This window comes from Trachemys scripta, chromosome 2 (genome assembly GCF_013100865.1).
Source record: "Trachemys scripta elegans isolate TJP31775 chromosome 2, CAS_Tse_1.0, whole genome shotgun sequence".
NCBI lineage: Eukaryota > Metazoa > Chordata > Testudines > Emydidae > Trachemys > Trachemys scripta.
In genome coordinates, this window is record NC_048299.1 from 7653627 (window position 1) to 7671492 (window position 17866).

The 17866-nt window shown below is 46.1% G+C and overlaps 1 protein-coding gene across 1 annotated transcript in view; it reads right to left on the minus strand.

Annotated features, from left to right (window-relative positions):
* Window positions 1-17866, minus strand: part of VIPR1 (vasoactive intestinal peptide receptor 1) — a 169098-nt gene that overhangs the window by 94184 nt on the left and 57048 nt on the right. The window contains exon 2 of the mRNA XM_034759843.1: window positions 14898-14994. Within this exon, the coding sequence (XP_034615734.1) occupies window positions 14898-14994 (97 nt within the window). The remainder of the gene's footprint in view (window positions 1-14897; window positions 14995-17866) is intronic.

Sequence of the window (17866 nt, forward strand, 5' to 3'; positions counted from 1 at the left end):
CACAACGCTGGGTTTAGCAGGCCAATACTCAAACCACTGAGCTATCCCTCCCTTTGAGTTTCTTGACAACCGAATCCACTCCAGTCTACCAATGTAAGAGATATATTTTTGGGGATTGGATAGCTTGGAGAACTATTAAGCGCTCCAGATTCCAACATGACACAGGTCAGTAGTGACTGACGGCAGTCGCCATTTTGATATGCTGTGCAGTGACGTATGTGAAGTGAGTTTGATGGTCAGAGTCTAATTCCCAATGGACTATTCTACAGAGCCACCCTCACCGTTGGCCCGCTGTTGTTGACAGTCTCAGCAGACAGGTCAACAGCTGAGGGTTTATGATTTTGTTTGAGCATTGCTGAAATTTTCAGGCTGAAGCATTCAGTGTGCATCTGACTTGGGAACACCTGTCTTTAATGGAGGCCCTTGGAGGAGGTCCCTTCAGGCCAGGGGTGAAGCATATTGATAGGGCAGGTATGCGAGGAGCATACTGGACCTGTTCTGGTGATGGAGGACATCAGCCTCAGGGCTGTCAATCCACCACCAACCCCTTTCAAAAAAGCCCAGATCTGACCGCTTTGTAAACTCGGAGGCCTTAGCCAGTTCGGAGGGTGAGAATTCACTTCAGTCTTTACAGGAAGAGAGCTATTAATTAGCTCTTATCTTGCTGAACTATAAACAGAGGGTGATGTATAAACAGACTCCTCATTTAAACTGCATTAACCTTTTTCCTAGTTGAATTTTTAATTTCCATCTGTTTGCTGCCTTCTCTTGTAAAACACATCTTGATTTCTTCAAAATCTGACAAAGCAGCCCAGGCCCCAAATCTGGCCTTGAAACCCAATGTTGGTTATATGCACCCGAAGCTGGAAACAAGAGTTGCTCTTCACGGAGGTTAAACTTTGTACGTCCTACACACCAAGAATACATATAATGGGCGACACGGGTTTGCATGCAGTGATGCCGTACGCAACTGGCCAGATGAGCTTGCAGATCCTGACTTGGATGCACACATCATAGTGTATTGCATGAGTGAGTAAGTGCATGGGAGTTTGAAATCTGGGCCACCATTTCCCCTCGGGCTTTAACAGAAGTAGCAGCAACCACTTTTCCTATATCACAACTGAGTCTCAAACTATGGGTTCCATTTTGAAAAATGGAAACCAGTGGTCTGGTCCTGCGAGGTGCTGGGCACCGGCAGTCAGATTCTGAACTCACTTAACTCCCACTGAAGTGCACAAGAGCCAAGTACCCTCACAACCAGGCATTTGGTACCTGGCAGACTCAACACCTAAAAGCTATAAGCAGGGGATGCCGCGGAATCCTGTCAGTGCAGAAAATCACATCCCCCTTGCTCTGGCCATAAATTCTGATCTTCAGCTAATCTCTGAGCTTTAATGGTCCCTTCCGTCTTCTTGCTCACTTCATTCACACCCAAGTATGTGTTTTCCAGGCCATTAAAGCAATCTCCAAGCTGTGGGCAAGCTTCCTAAGACTCCCACCCCTCTCTAATAAGCTCTGTTTATGGCGTTGCGCCTTGCTGCTCAGCACCGTAGACCAGAGAGCAGCTTGTCTGAATGCACGTTACGCAGCAGTCTGACAAATTACTTACAACCGATTTCACAGCTCTGTCGCTAATTCTCATGTTGCTTAAGGAATGAATGATTAGCAAGGGAATTGATTAGCAGTAATGAGATAATCAGATTAGGAACACAGTCGACTGATCTAGTCCTGCTTGCTTTGGCTTGTCTCGCTGGTAAATCCCCTCCGTTTTTTAGCGCTGCTATTTCAATTAAACCAAGCTGTTTGTAAGCTGCAGCGGAGGAGGGAAGAATTGCTTTTTTGGGACCGTTACATAACGAACACAAGTCAGTGAGCAGCGATTCGCTAAAGGCTTTGCGGAGTGCCTACCGGCACGCCCTCGGGGGCTCCAGAGCGCTGCACGTGGGGAGACATTTGCCAGTGTCTGTAGGCTCTGAAAGCAAAATGAGGACAAGAACTTTCCTCTTGCTCTACTGTGAGAAAGTGCGTTGCTGCTGTAGGTAATGTTATTACTAACTACACAAACTGCAGAGTCACAGTTTATCAGGCCAGAAGGGACTAGTCTGCGCTCCTGTGTAAACCAGGCGATAGAACTGCTCTTTATCCATTCCTGTTTGAGACAGAGCATGTATCTTCTAGGAAAACAGCCAATCTTTATTTTAAAATTGCCGGTGGTGGAGAATCCGCTATTCCTTTGGTCAATTGTTCCAGTGGTTAATTACCCTCACGGTTAAAAAAATAGCACCTTGTTTACAGTCTGAATTTTTCTACTTTCAACTTCCAGCCATTGGATTTTGTTATACGTTGGTCTGCTAGATCGGAGAGCCCTCGGTTATCAAATTTCTGTTCCCCGGGCAGGTACCCTAGACTGTGATCAAGTCGCCCCTTAACCTTCTCTTTGTTAAGCTAAACACAGAGCTCTTGGAGTCACTAGAAGGCATGTTTTCTAATCTTTCAGTCATTATTGTGGCTTCTCCCTGAATCATCAACATCCTTTTTGAACTGCGGACACCAAAACTAGTCACAGTATTTCAGCAGTGGTCACCCCGGTGCCAATTACTCAGGTAATAAAATCTCCTGGTTCTCCTGTTTCTACGTCCAAGGATTGCAAGAGCTCTTTTGGCCGCTGCATCGCACTGGGTGCTCACGTTCAGCTGATTATCCACAATCACCACCCGAGTCTTTTTCAGAGTCGTTGCTTCCCAGGAGAGAGGCCCCCCATCAACAATGTGATACATGCGAATAGCATTCTGGGGTGTATTAACAGGAGGGTCGTATGTATGACATGGGAGGTCGTTGTCCTGCTCTACTTGGCACTGGTGAGGTCTCCGCTGGAGCACTGTGCCCAGCTCTGGGTCTCACACTTTAAGAAAGATGTGGACAAACTGGAGAAAGTCCAGAGAGAGCAACAAAAATGATCAACGTTTAGAAAACTTGACTTATTGGGAAAATGGATATTTTTGAGAAAAGAAGACTGAGAGGGGACCTAATAACAATCTTCACATATGTTAAGGGCTGTTATAAAGAGAGAACAGTGATCAATTGTCTCCATGTCTTTAAAAGGGGTACAAAGAGAACCTGGGGAATTATAGACCAGTCAGCCTACCTTCAATACCTAGATTTTATTTAGCGTGTGTACAGCGCCGTATTATTGCCTAGGCCAACAAGGCCTAGGCCTAGGGCGGAAAATTTGCAGGGGCGGAAGCTCCCCTCCATGCCCCGCCCCCCTGCTCCAGCTCACCTCCGCCTCCTCTGCAAGCGCGCCGCCACGTCCTGTTTCTCTCCCCTCCCAGAGGTTGCGCCGCAAAACAGCTGTTTCGCGGGGCAGGGAGGGAAGAGGGAGGAGGGGAAATGCCGCACGCTGGGGGAAGAGGCGGGGCCGGGGATTTTGGGAAGGGATCCAATAGGGGAAGGGAGGGGGCGGAGTTGGGGCGGGGACTTTGGGGAGAGGGTCGGAATGGGGGTGGGAAAAGGGTGGAGTCGGGGCGGGGCCAGGGCGGCAATTATTTCCCGGCCTAGGGGCGGCAAAATTATTAATCCGCCACTGTGTGTGTATAGTCGTCTAGCCAAGCGATGGCATCTTCAGTGGCATGATGCAGTTCTTCTAGGCCATTGCTGAACCTAGTCAGCAGGCATGCAACGTGCATCATCTGTGTTGCACCATGGCTGCACAAAGGGCTGTCCGGAAGGCCCCAGCGATACTGGTTGGCTGCACAAAGACCTTGCCTGGTCCGGAACCTGTTCAACAGGGACCATTGGTGACGGGGCAGGTCAAAACCAGGCGGGCAAATTGCAGGATTGGCGATGAGGGACTGGTTGGGGATAATAACTGATATCCACTCCTCTCGCCAGAGTATTTCCGCTCTAACATCCTGGCGTGGCGGATGAGACCATAATGGGCGACGTGATGGCAAACATGCAGTTGGTGGTTTAAAAAGGTCACCGTGCAGCGGCAGGCTTGAGTTGGTGAGTAGTTTCTCCAGTAACTTGCCAGTGGCAACCGCTCGTCTGATCTGAGGAGGAGCAATATTGCTCAGAACTGGGAGCCATGGGAGTGGGGTCAGACACAGGGTGCCGGAGATGATGTACATAGCGGCATGTAACTGCGTATCCACCAGTTTGGTGTGTGACAATCGACTCCAAACTGGTGTGCAGGACTCCGCCAACGAATACGAGGTGGCAAGAGCTGACGTCCGCAAAGTTGGAGCACGGGCACCCCATGACAAACCTGCCATTTTGTTAAGAGGATTGTTGTGTGTCTTAACTTTAGCCTAGAAAGATACCTAGAAAGATACTGATGATTAAACAATCAGTTTGTAAGCATTTAAAGGATAATAGGGTAATAAGGAACAGCCTGCATGGATTTGTGAAGAACAAATCACGCCAAACCAACCTAATTTCCTTCTTTGACAGGTTACTGGCCTAGTGGATACGGGAAACCAGTAGATGTGATGCATCTTGATTTTGGTAAGGCTTTTGACACAGTACCACAAACTAGGGAAATGTGGTCTACACAGAATTACTATAAAGTTAGGTGCACAACTGAAAGACCATCCTCAACGCATATGCTGTCAGACTGCACGGGCTTAGCTATCGGAGTCCCTTAGGTCTGGTAACTATTCTTTCATTAATGATGTAAATAATAGAGTGGATGGAGAGTCTGCTTATAACCTTTGCAGACGACACCAGGCTGGAAGGGGGTTGCAAGCACTTTGGAGGACAGGATTAGAATTCAGAATGACCTTGACAAACTGGAGAATTGGGTTGAAATCAACAAGATGAAATTCAATAAAGATAAGTGCTAAGTACTTCACTTAGGAAGGAAAAATCGAATGCAAAAACACAAAACGGGGAATAACTGGCCAGGTAGTGTACTGCTGAAAGGGATCTGGGGGCTATAGTGGATCACAAATTGAATACAAGTCAACAATGTGGTGCAGCTGCTAACAATGTGAATATCATTCTCGGCTGCATCAACGGAAGCGTCATATGTAAGACACGGGAGGTAACTGTCCCGCTTTACTCAGCACTGCAGAGGCCTGAACTGAAGAACTGTGTCCAGTTCTGGGTGCCTCACTTTACAAAAGCTGGGGGCAAATGGGAAAGAGTCCAGAGGAGCGCTACAACAATGCAAAAAAGGTTTAGAAAACCCGACCGATGAGGAAAGGTTTAAAAAAAAAAAAAAAAAACGGGACATGTTTAGTCTTGAAAAAAAGAGACTGAGGGCGGAGCTGATAACAATCTTCAAATATGTGAAGGGCTGTTATAAAGAGCACAGGGATCAATTGTTTTTCATGTCCACTGATGGTAGGACAAGAAGTGATGGTCTTAGTCTGCAGCAAGGGAGATGTAGATTAAGTATTAGGGAAAACTCTCACACTTTAAGGGTAGTTCAGCTCTGGACCAGGCTTTCATGGGAGCTCGTGGAATCCCCATTATTGGAGGGTTTTAAGAACAGGCTGGACAAACACCTGTCAGGGATGGTCCAGGTTTACTTGGTGCTGCCTCAGCTCAGGGGGCTGGACTTGATGACTTCTCAGGGTCTCTCCCAGCCCTACATTTCTATGACTCTATGATACCTGCAATTGAAGGGCCGGGGTGGGAGGAGGGGTCAATAGGGGGCCAGATTTCATTCACAAGCTCCTAAAGGGATTTCTAAAATGATGAAAAGTGACTTTGAAGTGATGCCTCATGAAATTGAGCTGCAAAGTTTGAAAGGATACTGACAAAGACTTGGTAGGAAATCTCTCTTCATAACAAGAGTCAATGTAGGACATATTAACATATGGAACTCCTTTCCATCCCCCAGGGGAGAGGAACATTTTGGTTTGTATTAAACAACAGCAACAACATTGAGTATTATTATTTCCCTTGACGAAAAACAAACTGAAGCATTTCCTAGAGAAAAGGACAGTAGGACAACTTCCCCTTGAATAGCTTTTGTGCAGTGAAGCTCCTAAAACACAGGTGTCACAGAAGCTGGGAATGGGCAACAGGTGATGGATCACTTGATGGTTACCTGTCCCTCTGGCAGGGCCGGCGCAACCCATTAGGCGACCTAGGTGGTCGCCTACGGTGCTACAGTTTGGGGGGCGGTGACCACGGCGGTATTTCGGTGGCGGGACCTTCCACTGCCTCTGTGTGGGGCAGCATTACGGGGCTGGACCTTCCGCCGCCTAGGGCACCTGGCATTGGCCACTGGCAGAAGACAGGATACTGGGCTGGATGGACCTTTGGTCTGACCCAATATGTCCATTCTTATATAGCACACAAAGCACTGACAGGCCACCCTCTGTGGGTCGAGTGCACTGCTGCATTTGCATCTCCTGGTTTCCCATTCATCATCAGAACCTAACACCCGTGCGCCGTAGTGGCACACGGACCACTTTCTGCAGCCCGAGACTGACCTATAAATAAATTAACAGGATTAAAATGTGTCTGTGATGGCGCATTAAGGCAATAGCAGGCGTGTGACTCATGCTGCATGCAGCAGTAATACCCAGAGCTCAGCTGGACGGTTATCAATAGCCTATAGATCTTGTCTGTTGCATCACAATGAGGCCTCCCATGTAACAGTGACTTCGAAGGAGCGAAATTCTGCTCCAGGGAGGAAAACCACCTCAGAGCTTATGAAGAAGGAAGGCTTTATCGCCAGACAGCTGGGTGGAACCCATGTTCAGTGGAACCCAACAGCATTTCCTCCTTGGCTAAGAGACAGCAGAAGCCATGCCAGAACCCATTTCCTAGTGTATTAATATCCAACAAAGAGACTTTTAAATGACATGGAAAAAAAAGAGCCAGAAAACATCAGTGACTTGAATTGGTTCAAGGCACCCATTGGTTCTTACATAGCCAGTACGGGCTGTAGGTGCTCAGTGTTGCATCAGAAGAAAATAATAAAGGTACAGACACTATGGGGCCTTAAGGCCTCTTTATACAGCTCTGGAAGTGTAATGGGGGCATAGTGTGGTTATACCTGTGCGCCCACCTTTACTCTGCTAGAATCATAGAATATTAGGGTTGGAAGAGACCTCAGGAGGTCATCTAGTCCAATCCCCTGCTCAAAGCAGGACCAACACCAACTAAATCATCCCAGCCAAGGCTTTGTCAAGCCAGGCCTTACAAACCTCTAAGGATGGAGATGCCACCACCTCCCTAGGTAACCCATTCCAGTGCTTCACCACTCTCCTAGTGAAATAGTGTTTCCAAATATCCAACCTAGACCTCCCCCACTGCAACTTGAGACCATTACTCCTTGTTCTGTCATCTGCCACCACTGAGAACAGCCGAGCTCCATCCTCTTTGGAACCCCCCTTCAGTTAGTTGAAGGCTGCTATCAAATCCTCCCTCACTCTTCTCTTCTGCAGACTAAATAAACCCAGTTCCCTCAGAAGTCATGTGCCCCAGCCCCCTAGTCATTTTCATGAGGTGCAGTAACTTTGCTGTAAATGCGAATCAGGTTCCAGGGAGAGATTATGCATGCAGTCTGCTACCAAGGCATTTCCCCACTTTATGAAGCCTCCCATGCTACACTGACTGGTCTTCTTTGGGACCTGGAAGACGACAAGCTTTATGGTTTTAACATCACTGCACACCCAGCACCTCTGAAAATCAGGCCAGAGGTGTCTGCAGAAATAAAGGCATCCCATATGACATGCAAAAGACCAGTGAACTGAATTTAAAGAATCCTTTTAAATAAAACAATTAAAAAAAAATCACAGGCCTTTAGCCAAAAGGGTTTCCTGCCATGATAAAGGTTTGGCTAGTTCAGATTCTTTTCCTTATCTGAGTTATCCAAACTCCTTGGAGATTGTAAGACCCAGCTAGAGTATTTGTGACACTTGGTTTTACACATTTCCCGGTGCTGCCTCAAAAATCCCCCCTTGTGCCATTTGTACTAGTGTTTTGCAATCTGCACTGGGCTGTGCTTGGCCAGTTTTGTACATTAGCGGTCAGTGCTTAATGTGTAGTGAAAGAGATGCTGGGGCTCAAGCAATTTTTTTACTTTCATAACTGATGCGCCAAGCCCAGAGGTGCCGGGGCTATGAAGTGCCAGGCCCAGAGGTGCCGGGGCTATGAAGTGCCAAGCCCAGAGGTGATGGGGATATGAAGTGCCAAGCCCAGAGGTGATGGGGCTCAGCCCTGGCACAAATTAAGCATTGTCAGCGGTTTCCTAGCACAAGTGGTGGGATGTCCTATCTTCCACAGTGATTTGTACTCAGGGAAGTTGTGAAGCAAAACTATAAATTACAGTGTGGACATTCTTCTGGACCCAAAGGGCTGGAAATATCATCTAACAAAAACCAAGGCAAGGTTAGTTTCTGGAATGAGGCGCTATTTCTGCAGTTCCATTCATTTTCAGTGAATATGCAGGTCCAGCATCCCTAGTAACGGAACACAGAGCCGTCACCTCATCATAAGTTCAAATCCAGCGTTGCCGATGGTAGTGAGAAGATGCTTCTTGGATGTTGTTGAAGATTGATGGGCTACTTTGCTGCAGCAGTTTGTGCAAACCGAAAAGGAAGACAATTCGCAGACAGCATAAAGCGCCATCAAATATATCACCAAACATGCTCAGGTAAATAATTCTATATTATTCATTCAATATGGTTCATTCCATTTTTTGCTAGCTCAGTTGGACATATTTATTATTTCTATTATTACTTCAAGTGCTGGTTTGATATGTTTCCTGAAATTGTGGTTCACAAGGCCGGAAAAGGCCATAAATACCATATTTACTCTAATTCGATTAATAAAACACAGACACAAGCAGTATTTACAGTATGTTTTATACACAACTTTAGCATTTGTCTTTTGTATTGGATCAGAATAATTTAAAACTAATAGATACATAGTAGCTCCGAATAAAATAGGTTTTATTTGTTTGTTTAGAAAAGCATGGAAAAAATATTTGAAGATGATGCATGAAAGGAAGGATTTTAGATGAAAGCGAGTTGGTGACAACTTCCTCACAGCATCTGGGGAAACCCTGAGAGGCAGACCCCAAGACAGATGTGTGGCGCAGACAGAGGAACAGAAGCAGAGGTAGGAAGTGACCCAGGGAAGAGGCGTAAGGGCGCCCATTCCGAGGCCATGTAGCTGGATTATTATTTTGATGGGTCTTGGGTTAGAACCTGGTGGAATAGGGCGGGCCCAGGTTATTCTACCCTCAGCCACTAACTTACACTACTAGACACGACACTACCACAGACTCTAGCTGCTATGGAAGGCAGCCACTGATTCTCGCTATTGGGCCACATAATCCTGAGTATCGCCACTAGGAGGTGCCGCTAGCCTTAGTCACAACCCCCTCTCCCCCAACACACCCTGCCAATGGCTATAGATCAAGCGACAACATCCAAAGCTGCCACTAATGTCTATGACTTGGAGGATCAGGGGGCATCTGCATCAGACTTAAGAATTGTTGGGAAACAATTTCTCAGTGATCCATTGCATGAACTGTATCCACTGCATAGATACCCAACAGCGGCTAAGTTTTTGATCTAATTTAATATGACACTGCCAAGCTCTGCTCCTGTGGAAAGACTGTTCTGTAGCACTGGAGAAATTCTTCTGCCAAGAAAGAACCAACGTCAGGATGATATGTTCGAGATTATGCTATTATTGAAGAAAAATGCCCATTTTATGGAATGATATGCTGTCTGTATACACACACACACACACACACACACACACACACACAAAAGGAAATTTATAAGTTTATTTACATTTTTAAGAGATTTTTTTTTCATTAATTGTTGTTCTTTTCCTTCTCTTCCACTGTGTGCTTACATTATTTAGGTAGTTGACCATGTACGGAGCAGACAATTGCAGTGAATACAGGAGTTGAAAGTACTTGAGCTTACAGTGGAACTTTTATGTATAAAGACTAGGGTTGTCAAGTGATTAAAAAAATTAATTGTGATTAAAAAAATTAATTGCGATGAATCACACTGTTAAAGAATAACAGAATACCAATTGAAATGTATTACATATTTTTGGATGTTTTTCTACATTTTCAAATATATTGATTTCAGTTACAACACAGAATACAAAATGTGCAGGGCTCACTATATTTTATCATTTTTATTATGAACATTTGCACTGTAAAAATGATAAACAGAGAAATAGTATTTTTCAATTCACCTCGTACAAGTACTGTAGTGCAATCTCTTTATAGTGAAAGTGCAACTTACAAATGTAGATTTTTTTTTTGCACTCAAAAAACAAAACAATGTTAAACTTTAGAGCCTACAAGTCCACTCAGTCCTACTTCTTGTTCAGCCAATCGCTAAGACAAACAAGTTTGTTTACATTTATGGGAGATAATGCTGCCCGCTTCTTGTTTACAGTGTCACCTGAAAGTGACAACAGGTGTTTGCTTGGCACTGTGGTAGCCAGCATTGCAAGGTATTCACATGCCAGATGCACTAAAGATTCATATGTATTGGTATTCATATTAAATTGGCATTCTATTGTTTAAGAGTGTGATTAAAAGTCTGATTAATCGTGATTAATTTTTTTAATCGTGATTTTTTTTTGAGTTAATTGCGTGAGTTAAGTATTTATTAGGGCTGTCGATTAATCGCAGTTAAGTACTATTTCCACGGCACACTTGTACTTATAAATACTTCTGTAATGGTGCACTTGGCACTTCTACATAAGTCCTTTTTACATAAGCCTCAGGGTACAATCACAATTAGCTCTATGCACCTTTACTGGCTGTCTCAGCAGTGAGACTCGGATTGTGTCTGCACTGCAATCAGGAGGTGTGACACACCTGAGCTAGTTTGGATCAGTGCCTAGAGGACGAGCAAGTGTAACATGGGAAGCTTCATAAAGTGGGGAATGTTTTCCTAGGAGATGCATGGAAAAATCTCTCAGGTATGTCTATCCGTGCTGCAGTCACACCTTCCAACTGCAGTGTAGACATGCCCTTAATGGAAACGGATTGGTTCTCTCCGTTTTTAGGGTGGTCTTTCCACTCAGGAATGAGGGGCATTGGTGCTCTGCTCTGGCCCATTCTGTACCTGTTCTCCAGAAACCTAGAGGACTTTTGCTGCCAGGCCTGACAATTAGGCACCTGCCACCAGCTCTGAAAATACAGGGGCGGGGGAATTTGAACAGAAACCCAGCTACCACTTGACTTCTACCAATACACACACCCCCGCCCCGCATAATACCTGGCCATCCAGCAGCGTGTTAATGCAGCCCTGATTGTTTCTTAGTGGAAAACTACTTCGACATCTAGAGGTAAGCGGTAATGATCAATAACAGTGCCACCACAGGGTGTTCTTGATTAATCATTTGCCACTGGCTTAATCAAACAAGTCAAACAGATTAATCCCCTTTCATCAATACGCCAATAATGGCTCCTCCATCCACTGTTATTTCCAGTTTCCCACTGATCATGTGTGTTTTTAATTCCACTCATTTAATTAGAAAGGATAATAAATTAGTTGTTTAACCACAGCGGATTTTCTTTCTGCCAACAGGATGCAGTGTGTGCAGAAGATAGATAACACACCAACCCACTCATACATCAATGTATTCTATTAAAGGTGGCAGGGGGCCTTATTCGCTTTCTGTTCTCCCTTTCCCATGTGCCAGAATCCTGCTAGCCACGGCGCCATCTCATGACGGGTTTAACAGAGCTGTTATGTGCTAGGATTTTTCTGGCAGCTTTGTCTAGTGGAAATGGTAATCATTTTAATATACGGGAGTGCTGCTATACTTAGTGGCGGCTGCTTCTGATCTCTCTCCCCATCTCTCTCACTCATACACACACAGCCAATTTTTGCAGTACTGCTTTCAGTTACATAACCGATGCAATAGCTTAGCGCCAACCTAGGAGAGTCGCTTTTTTGCCACCTATGCTCACACACTGCACGCTAAACCCTGACGTGCACACGCACAGGGCTAGACACTCGACAGGGATACATAAGCTGCACGGAAGCACACAGGCACTCGCTGCGTGCTTAAATATTCAGTGGCACAGGGACAGGGATTAGGATTGTGGGTAGGTGCCCTTGCTACCAGGCTACAGAGGCATTCTCTTGCTTGCTCAATGACTACAAGTATTTCAGACCAACTGGAACAGCTTCAACAGGAAAAAATGAGAGAGCTTCCTTGCGCCCACTTCACAGTAGCCTATACCCTGGTGTGTAGGGTACTTACCTACAACATAGAACAGTGGTTCTCAACCAGAGGTACGTATACCTCTGGGGGTACTCAGAAATCTTCCAGGGGGTACATCAACTCATCTAGAGATTTGCCTAGTTTTCCAACAGGCTACATAAAAAGCACTAGCGAAGTCAGTGCAAACTAAAATTTCATACAGACACTGACTTGTTTATACTGCTCTATATATTATACACTGAAGTGCAAGTACAATATTTATATTCCAGTTGATTTATGTTATAATTATATGGGAAAAATGAGAAAGTCAGCAATGTTTCAGTAACAGTGTGGCTGTGAGTCTTTTCGATTTTTATGTCTGATTTTGCAAGCAAGTAGTTTTGAAGTGAGGTGAAACGTGGGGTACGCAAGACAAATCAGACTCCTGCAAGGAGTACACTAGTCTGTAAAGGTTGAGCGCCACTGGGAGACCCACATTCAGGAAGGGATAGCTGAGTGAGTGAGTATTGATCTGCTAAACCCAGGGTTGTGAGTTCAATCCTTGAGGGGGTCATTTAGGGATCGGGGGCAAAAATCTGTCAGGGACAGTACTTGGTCCTGCTGTGAAGGCAGGGCACTAGATTCAATGACGTTTCAAGGTCCCTTCCAGTTCTATGAGATATACCTATCTCCATATAACAAATCCCTGCTCTACAGTACAGACTTGAACCAACATTTCTCTACTCCCAGGCTATAATCACAGAGCCGGCGGTGCCCCCCTAGCAGAGTTTTGTCAATCTAGCCCTTCATTTCCTTTGCTTTTATTAAAAACACCTGGAACGTTTTGTTCGACCTGACCCGAAACGTTTTTGGATTTTTCAGACCAGCCAGCAAACCAGAAAATCAGTTCTTGGGCCAGCTTTTCTAGCAAGCCGGCCTGGCAACATTGCACATGTATTCACACACACACACACAAAGATACTGCACAACGAACTCACACAAACACCCGCCTGCTGCCTAGCCAAAGACACTCCCGACTGCACATGCGCTGTGATCTCAGAAGCCGTCCCACTTAGTGAAATCAGCTGAAGTCCCTGCAGAAATATAGATTTGTTTCAAGCCAGTAGTTTAATGTGGCACCATGAAAAATCAGAAGACACTTGCTAGTAACGATGGACATTAATGGGGTGCAACATGGTCCATGTACCATGCTCAATATGGACCTTACCTAGGTTGTGACATTGTAATACTAGTGAAAATGTAACACTGACAGACCCGGGTTGGCAGGTGGGATTGAACCTGGGACCTCTGAAGCTTAATGCATGAGCCTCTACGGCATGAGTTAAAAGCCACATGGCCCATAGCGCAGGTTCTAGCAGACTCAATCTCTAAGTGGTCTCATGCTATTAGAGGGAACAGAACTCCACACCCAGGTGGTGTGTGGGTTACAAAAACCTGAGCGGGTGTCAGCAGACTCCAAACCCTTCCCTGAATTCAATGGAGCTACGCCAGGGATGACCTTGGCATTTGTACATGATTATTTAAGGAGCAAATCAATGTGCAGAATGCCACATTCTGTCTTTAGCCTAACTAAGGGCAATGCCCAGACAGCGAGACAGAAAGGAGTTTTCAGTAGGTACAGTGGAGTTTTGGTTGGCAGCCCCAGCGGCAAAGCACAGGGAGCCCGGCGCATTATTGACACACTGATGAGTTCACGGGCTCTGACAGACACACGACAGGAGACGGGAAGCGAATTCCATGCCCCGGATGCTCCTTTCCACTCCCCGTCCCTCCACAATGATCAGATTGTTCATTGTCATTGTGGGCATGTATATCACTGCTCCTTAAGCCTCCTTTCATCATGAGAACAGGTTCTGTGACTTGAGAGAGGCACTCCAGGAGGCCAAGTTAAACACACTCGACCGACTCCTGCTGCTCTAAGAACACTGCTAGTGTACTGGAGGAGGCCAATATAATCAAACTCCACACCACCACCACAACAGATTTCACTGTGTGCATGATTTCTACGCCAGGCTGATCTACGCTCAGGTCAGGTGTGCAGGGCATACAAGAAATTGCACGGCTGCCAGAGATGACATGTAACTGCGGATGGTGGGCGGACATAATTGAAAGGCTCTGGGTGGGCATGTGACTGCTCCACACATAGCCTCTGCCTCCAGCCCTTGACTCAGGCCCATGGAGCGAGACGAGGGGGAGGAGCTCAGCCAGCCACTCCCTCCTTGTGATTCCCAGACACACGGTGAGTGCTGCCACCAAGAGGAGCCGCTGCCTCCTCGCTGCTGTGGGTCCCGGTGGGAGGCAGCCCGACAAATCTAGGGGGCCACATGACCCTGTGTGCCCCCCAATGCGTCACCTCTGACGGCTGCACCGGGGTCACTTGGAATAGCAGCTCTGGCATTCTCTGCACCCTGGGGAGCATGGGGGCTGTTCCCTCCAGCACCCGCCAGAGAGGAAGATACTGCAAAAGGGGAGGAGTCATACCCCTGCCTCGCCCCCTCCCCCCCCGAGGGGGGGGGGGGGGGGGGGAGCAAACTAACAGATGCAGCAAATGGCCAAGACTCAGCCCAGCACAAACATGGAAGTTGTGGAGTTGAGTTGAACTCAAGAGTTTTGGGTCTTCCAGCTCCCAGAGAGGAGCAGGATATGTGGTAGGAAGGACGCAGTGAGCAGGTCAATGCCCAGCTCTCTGCATGTGGAGTCTGCAAAGATCCATCCCTTACCTACTGTCTGATTGTCCAGGCCGGAGTCCGCCAGGCATTTCTCATGCTCGTGTTCGATCGCCAGCATGATGATGCACTCAGGATGTGTGCTTGACACCTACAGAAAGGGCAGAGAGAGAGAGAGAGACTGTCAGTAAATTATCGGCCCATCCATTCTCCATGGCACATTTATAGCTAAAGACACTCCCCTGGGCCAAGTAAAAAAAATAAAATAGATTGAACCAAGTGTCTTTTTATGACTGTTTAGGAGAAATAGTTGAGTAACCTAACGGCGGCCAAAGGAATATGACTTAACTCAGGCAGCTTTGCTCCTGTCTGCCTTAAACAGCCCTAGCTATCCGATTGTGCTCCACTACCAATTGACAGCACTTACATTTTCCTGTTCACTCCAGGGACGTCTATACAGCAGCTAAACACCCGGGGTCAACTGACCAGGGCTCGCCGGTCTTGGGCTGCAGGGCTGTAAAATTGCTGTGTAGATGTTCAGGCTTGGGCTGGAGCCCAAGCTCTCGACCCTGCAATGGGGGAGGGTCTCAGAGCCCCTGCAATGGGGGAGGGTCCCAGAGCCCCAAGCCTGAATGTCTACATAGCAGTTTTTAGGCCACCAGGGCTTGGGCTAGCAGGGCTGAGTCAACTGACCCTTACCAGCTGCGAGTCTTTTATTGCAGTGGAGACGCACCATGAGAGCCCTGCTGGACTGGCTTGACATGACCAATGGTACCGAGGCGTTTCAGATGGGAGGCTAGAAATTCCCACTGAGCCTGTCCCTACCATGACGCTTTCCCTGTATTTACATAGCGTGCTTAGTGAATGACAATTTGCTGCCCCAGCTCCCCAGAATTACAGCTGTGAACTCAAGCAACTAAAAAAAAAAAACAACCCAGGAAATTCCTAATGTTAAGATTGTTCCAGCAGTTTTTACTTGGCCAGACTGTGTACTAGGATTTATATTATAGTAGGGTCTAATGGACCAGGTAAATAATCAGAGACCCTTTGTCCTGTATATTTTATAAGATACAGTAATAGCTAAGTATATTGCATGAAGGTTTACATTTAAAAAAGGAATAAGGAGTTGGATGGATTCTCTCTCTCTCTCTCTCTCTCTCTCTCTCACACACACACACACACACACACACACAGTTGTGTTAACATTACCAGCACCTTATTGATTTAGGTGAAATTCCTAACTTTGTTTATTATTTCTATTGCTGTAGCACCTCCACGCCTCCTCACTGGGGGATCAGGGTCTCATTGTGCAAGGTGCTGTACGAACACGTAACAACAGACAGAGAAACATCGAGAGAAAACAACTGACGACAACACGCAAGCTGGGAACAGCCAATGTGACAAGTAGAGGATGAGCCTAGAAGCGTAATGAGCAGCAATCATCGCCCGCCCGCTGCCTAACTCTTGTAGGCAAAAGGAGAAAGCCGAGACTTGAAGGCAGGAAGAGCCGTTTCGTAGCTGATCTCACAATCTTAGCGAGACGATAAAGTATTTTTAAAAAGTAAATATTTTTATTTGCAGAAAAAATTGACCTCCAGATTTTTTCTTTGTTGTCTTATGCTGTTTACTGGCTCCACTGGCAATGTTTGTCAATTATTTTTCCACCTCACTGTTTTCCAGTATAGTTTATAAACTGGGAGAGCTAGTGAATTCTTTGAGCTAACAGTTGCTTTCTGTGTATAGTCCTGCAAGTGCAGTTCTTTGGGGTAAATTATCACGTCACTTCTCAGGTTAACTCCCTTTTTCTCATCATCATTAATCCTCTCTCACCTAAACTCTTATCTAATGTCCTCTCTTATGTAGGGCTTGGGCCTGGTCTACACTATAGAATTAGGTTGACATAAGGCAGCTTACGTCAACCTATCTCTGTAATCGTCTACACTAAAAAGTAGCTCCCACCTAAATAACTCGCCCGCTTCACTGACTTAACTCCACCTCCGTGAGAGGCCTTGCGCTTATGTCGACGTAGCTATGTTGACGCAGTGTCGGTGTAGACACTGCGTTGCTTACATCAACGGTTGCTGCCTTTCAGAAACTGTCCCACAATGCCCCACACTGGCAGTCAAAAAAGCAAATAGGATGTTAGGAATCATTAAAAAAAGGGATAGAGAATGAGATGGAGAATATCTTATTGCCCTTATATAAATCCGTGGCATGCCCACATCTTGAATACTGCGTACAGATGTGGTCTACTCATCTCAAAAAAGAGATGAGGGGGGAGGGCTAGCTTAGTGGTTTGAGCATTAGCCTGCTAAACCCAGGATTGTGAGTTCAATCCTTGAGGGGGCCATCTGGGGATTTAGTTAGGGATTGTACTGCTTTGAGCAGGGGGTTGGAGTAGAGGACCTCCTGAGGTCTATTCTATGATTGATATTCTAAGATATACTGGCATTAGAGAAGGGCAACTAAAATGATTAGGGGTTTGGAACGGGTCCCATATGAGGAGAGATTAAAGAGGCTAGGACTTTTCATCTTGGAAAAGAGGAGACTGAGGGGGGGGATATGATAGAGGTATATAAAATCATGAGTGGTGTGGAGAAAGTGAATAAGGAAAAGTTATGCACTTGTTCCCATAATATAAGAACTAGGGGCCACCAAATGAAATTAATGGGCAGCAGGTTTAAAACAAATAAAAGGAAGTTCTTCTTCACACAGCGCACAGTCAACCTGTGGAACTCCTTGCCTGAGGAGGTTGTGACTATATCAGGGTTTAAAAGAGAACTAGATAAATTCATAGAGGTTAAGTCCATTAATGGCTATTAGCCAGGATGGGTAAGGAATGGTGTCCCTAGCCTCTGTTTGTCAGAGGGTGGAGATGGATGGCAGGAGAGAGATCATGTGATCATTACCTGTTGGGTTCACTCCCTCTGGGGCACCTGGCATTGGCCACTGTTCGCAGACAGGATACTGGGCTGGATGGACCTTTGGTCTGACCCAATATGGTCATTCTTATGTTCTTATGC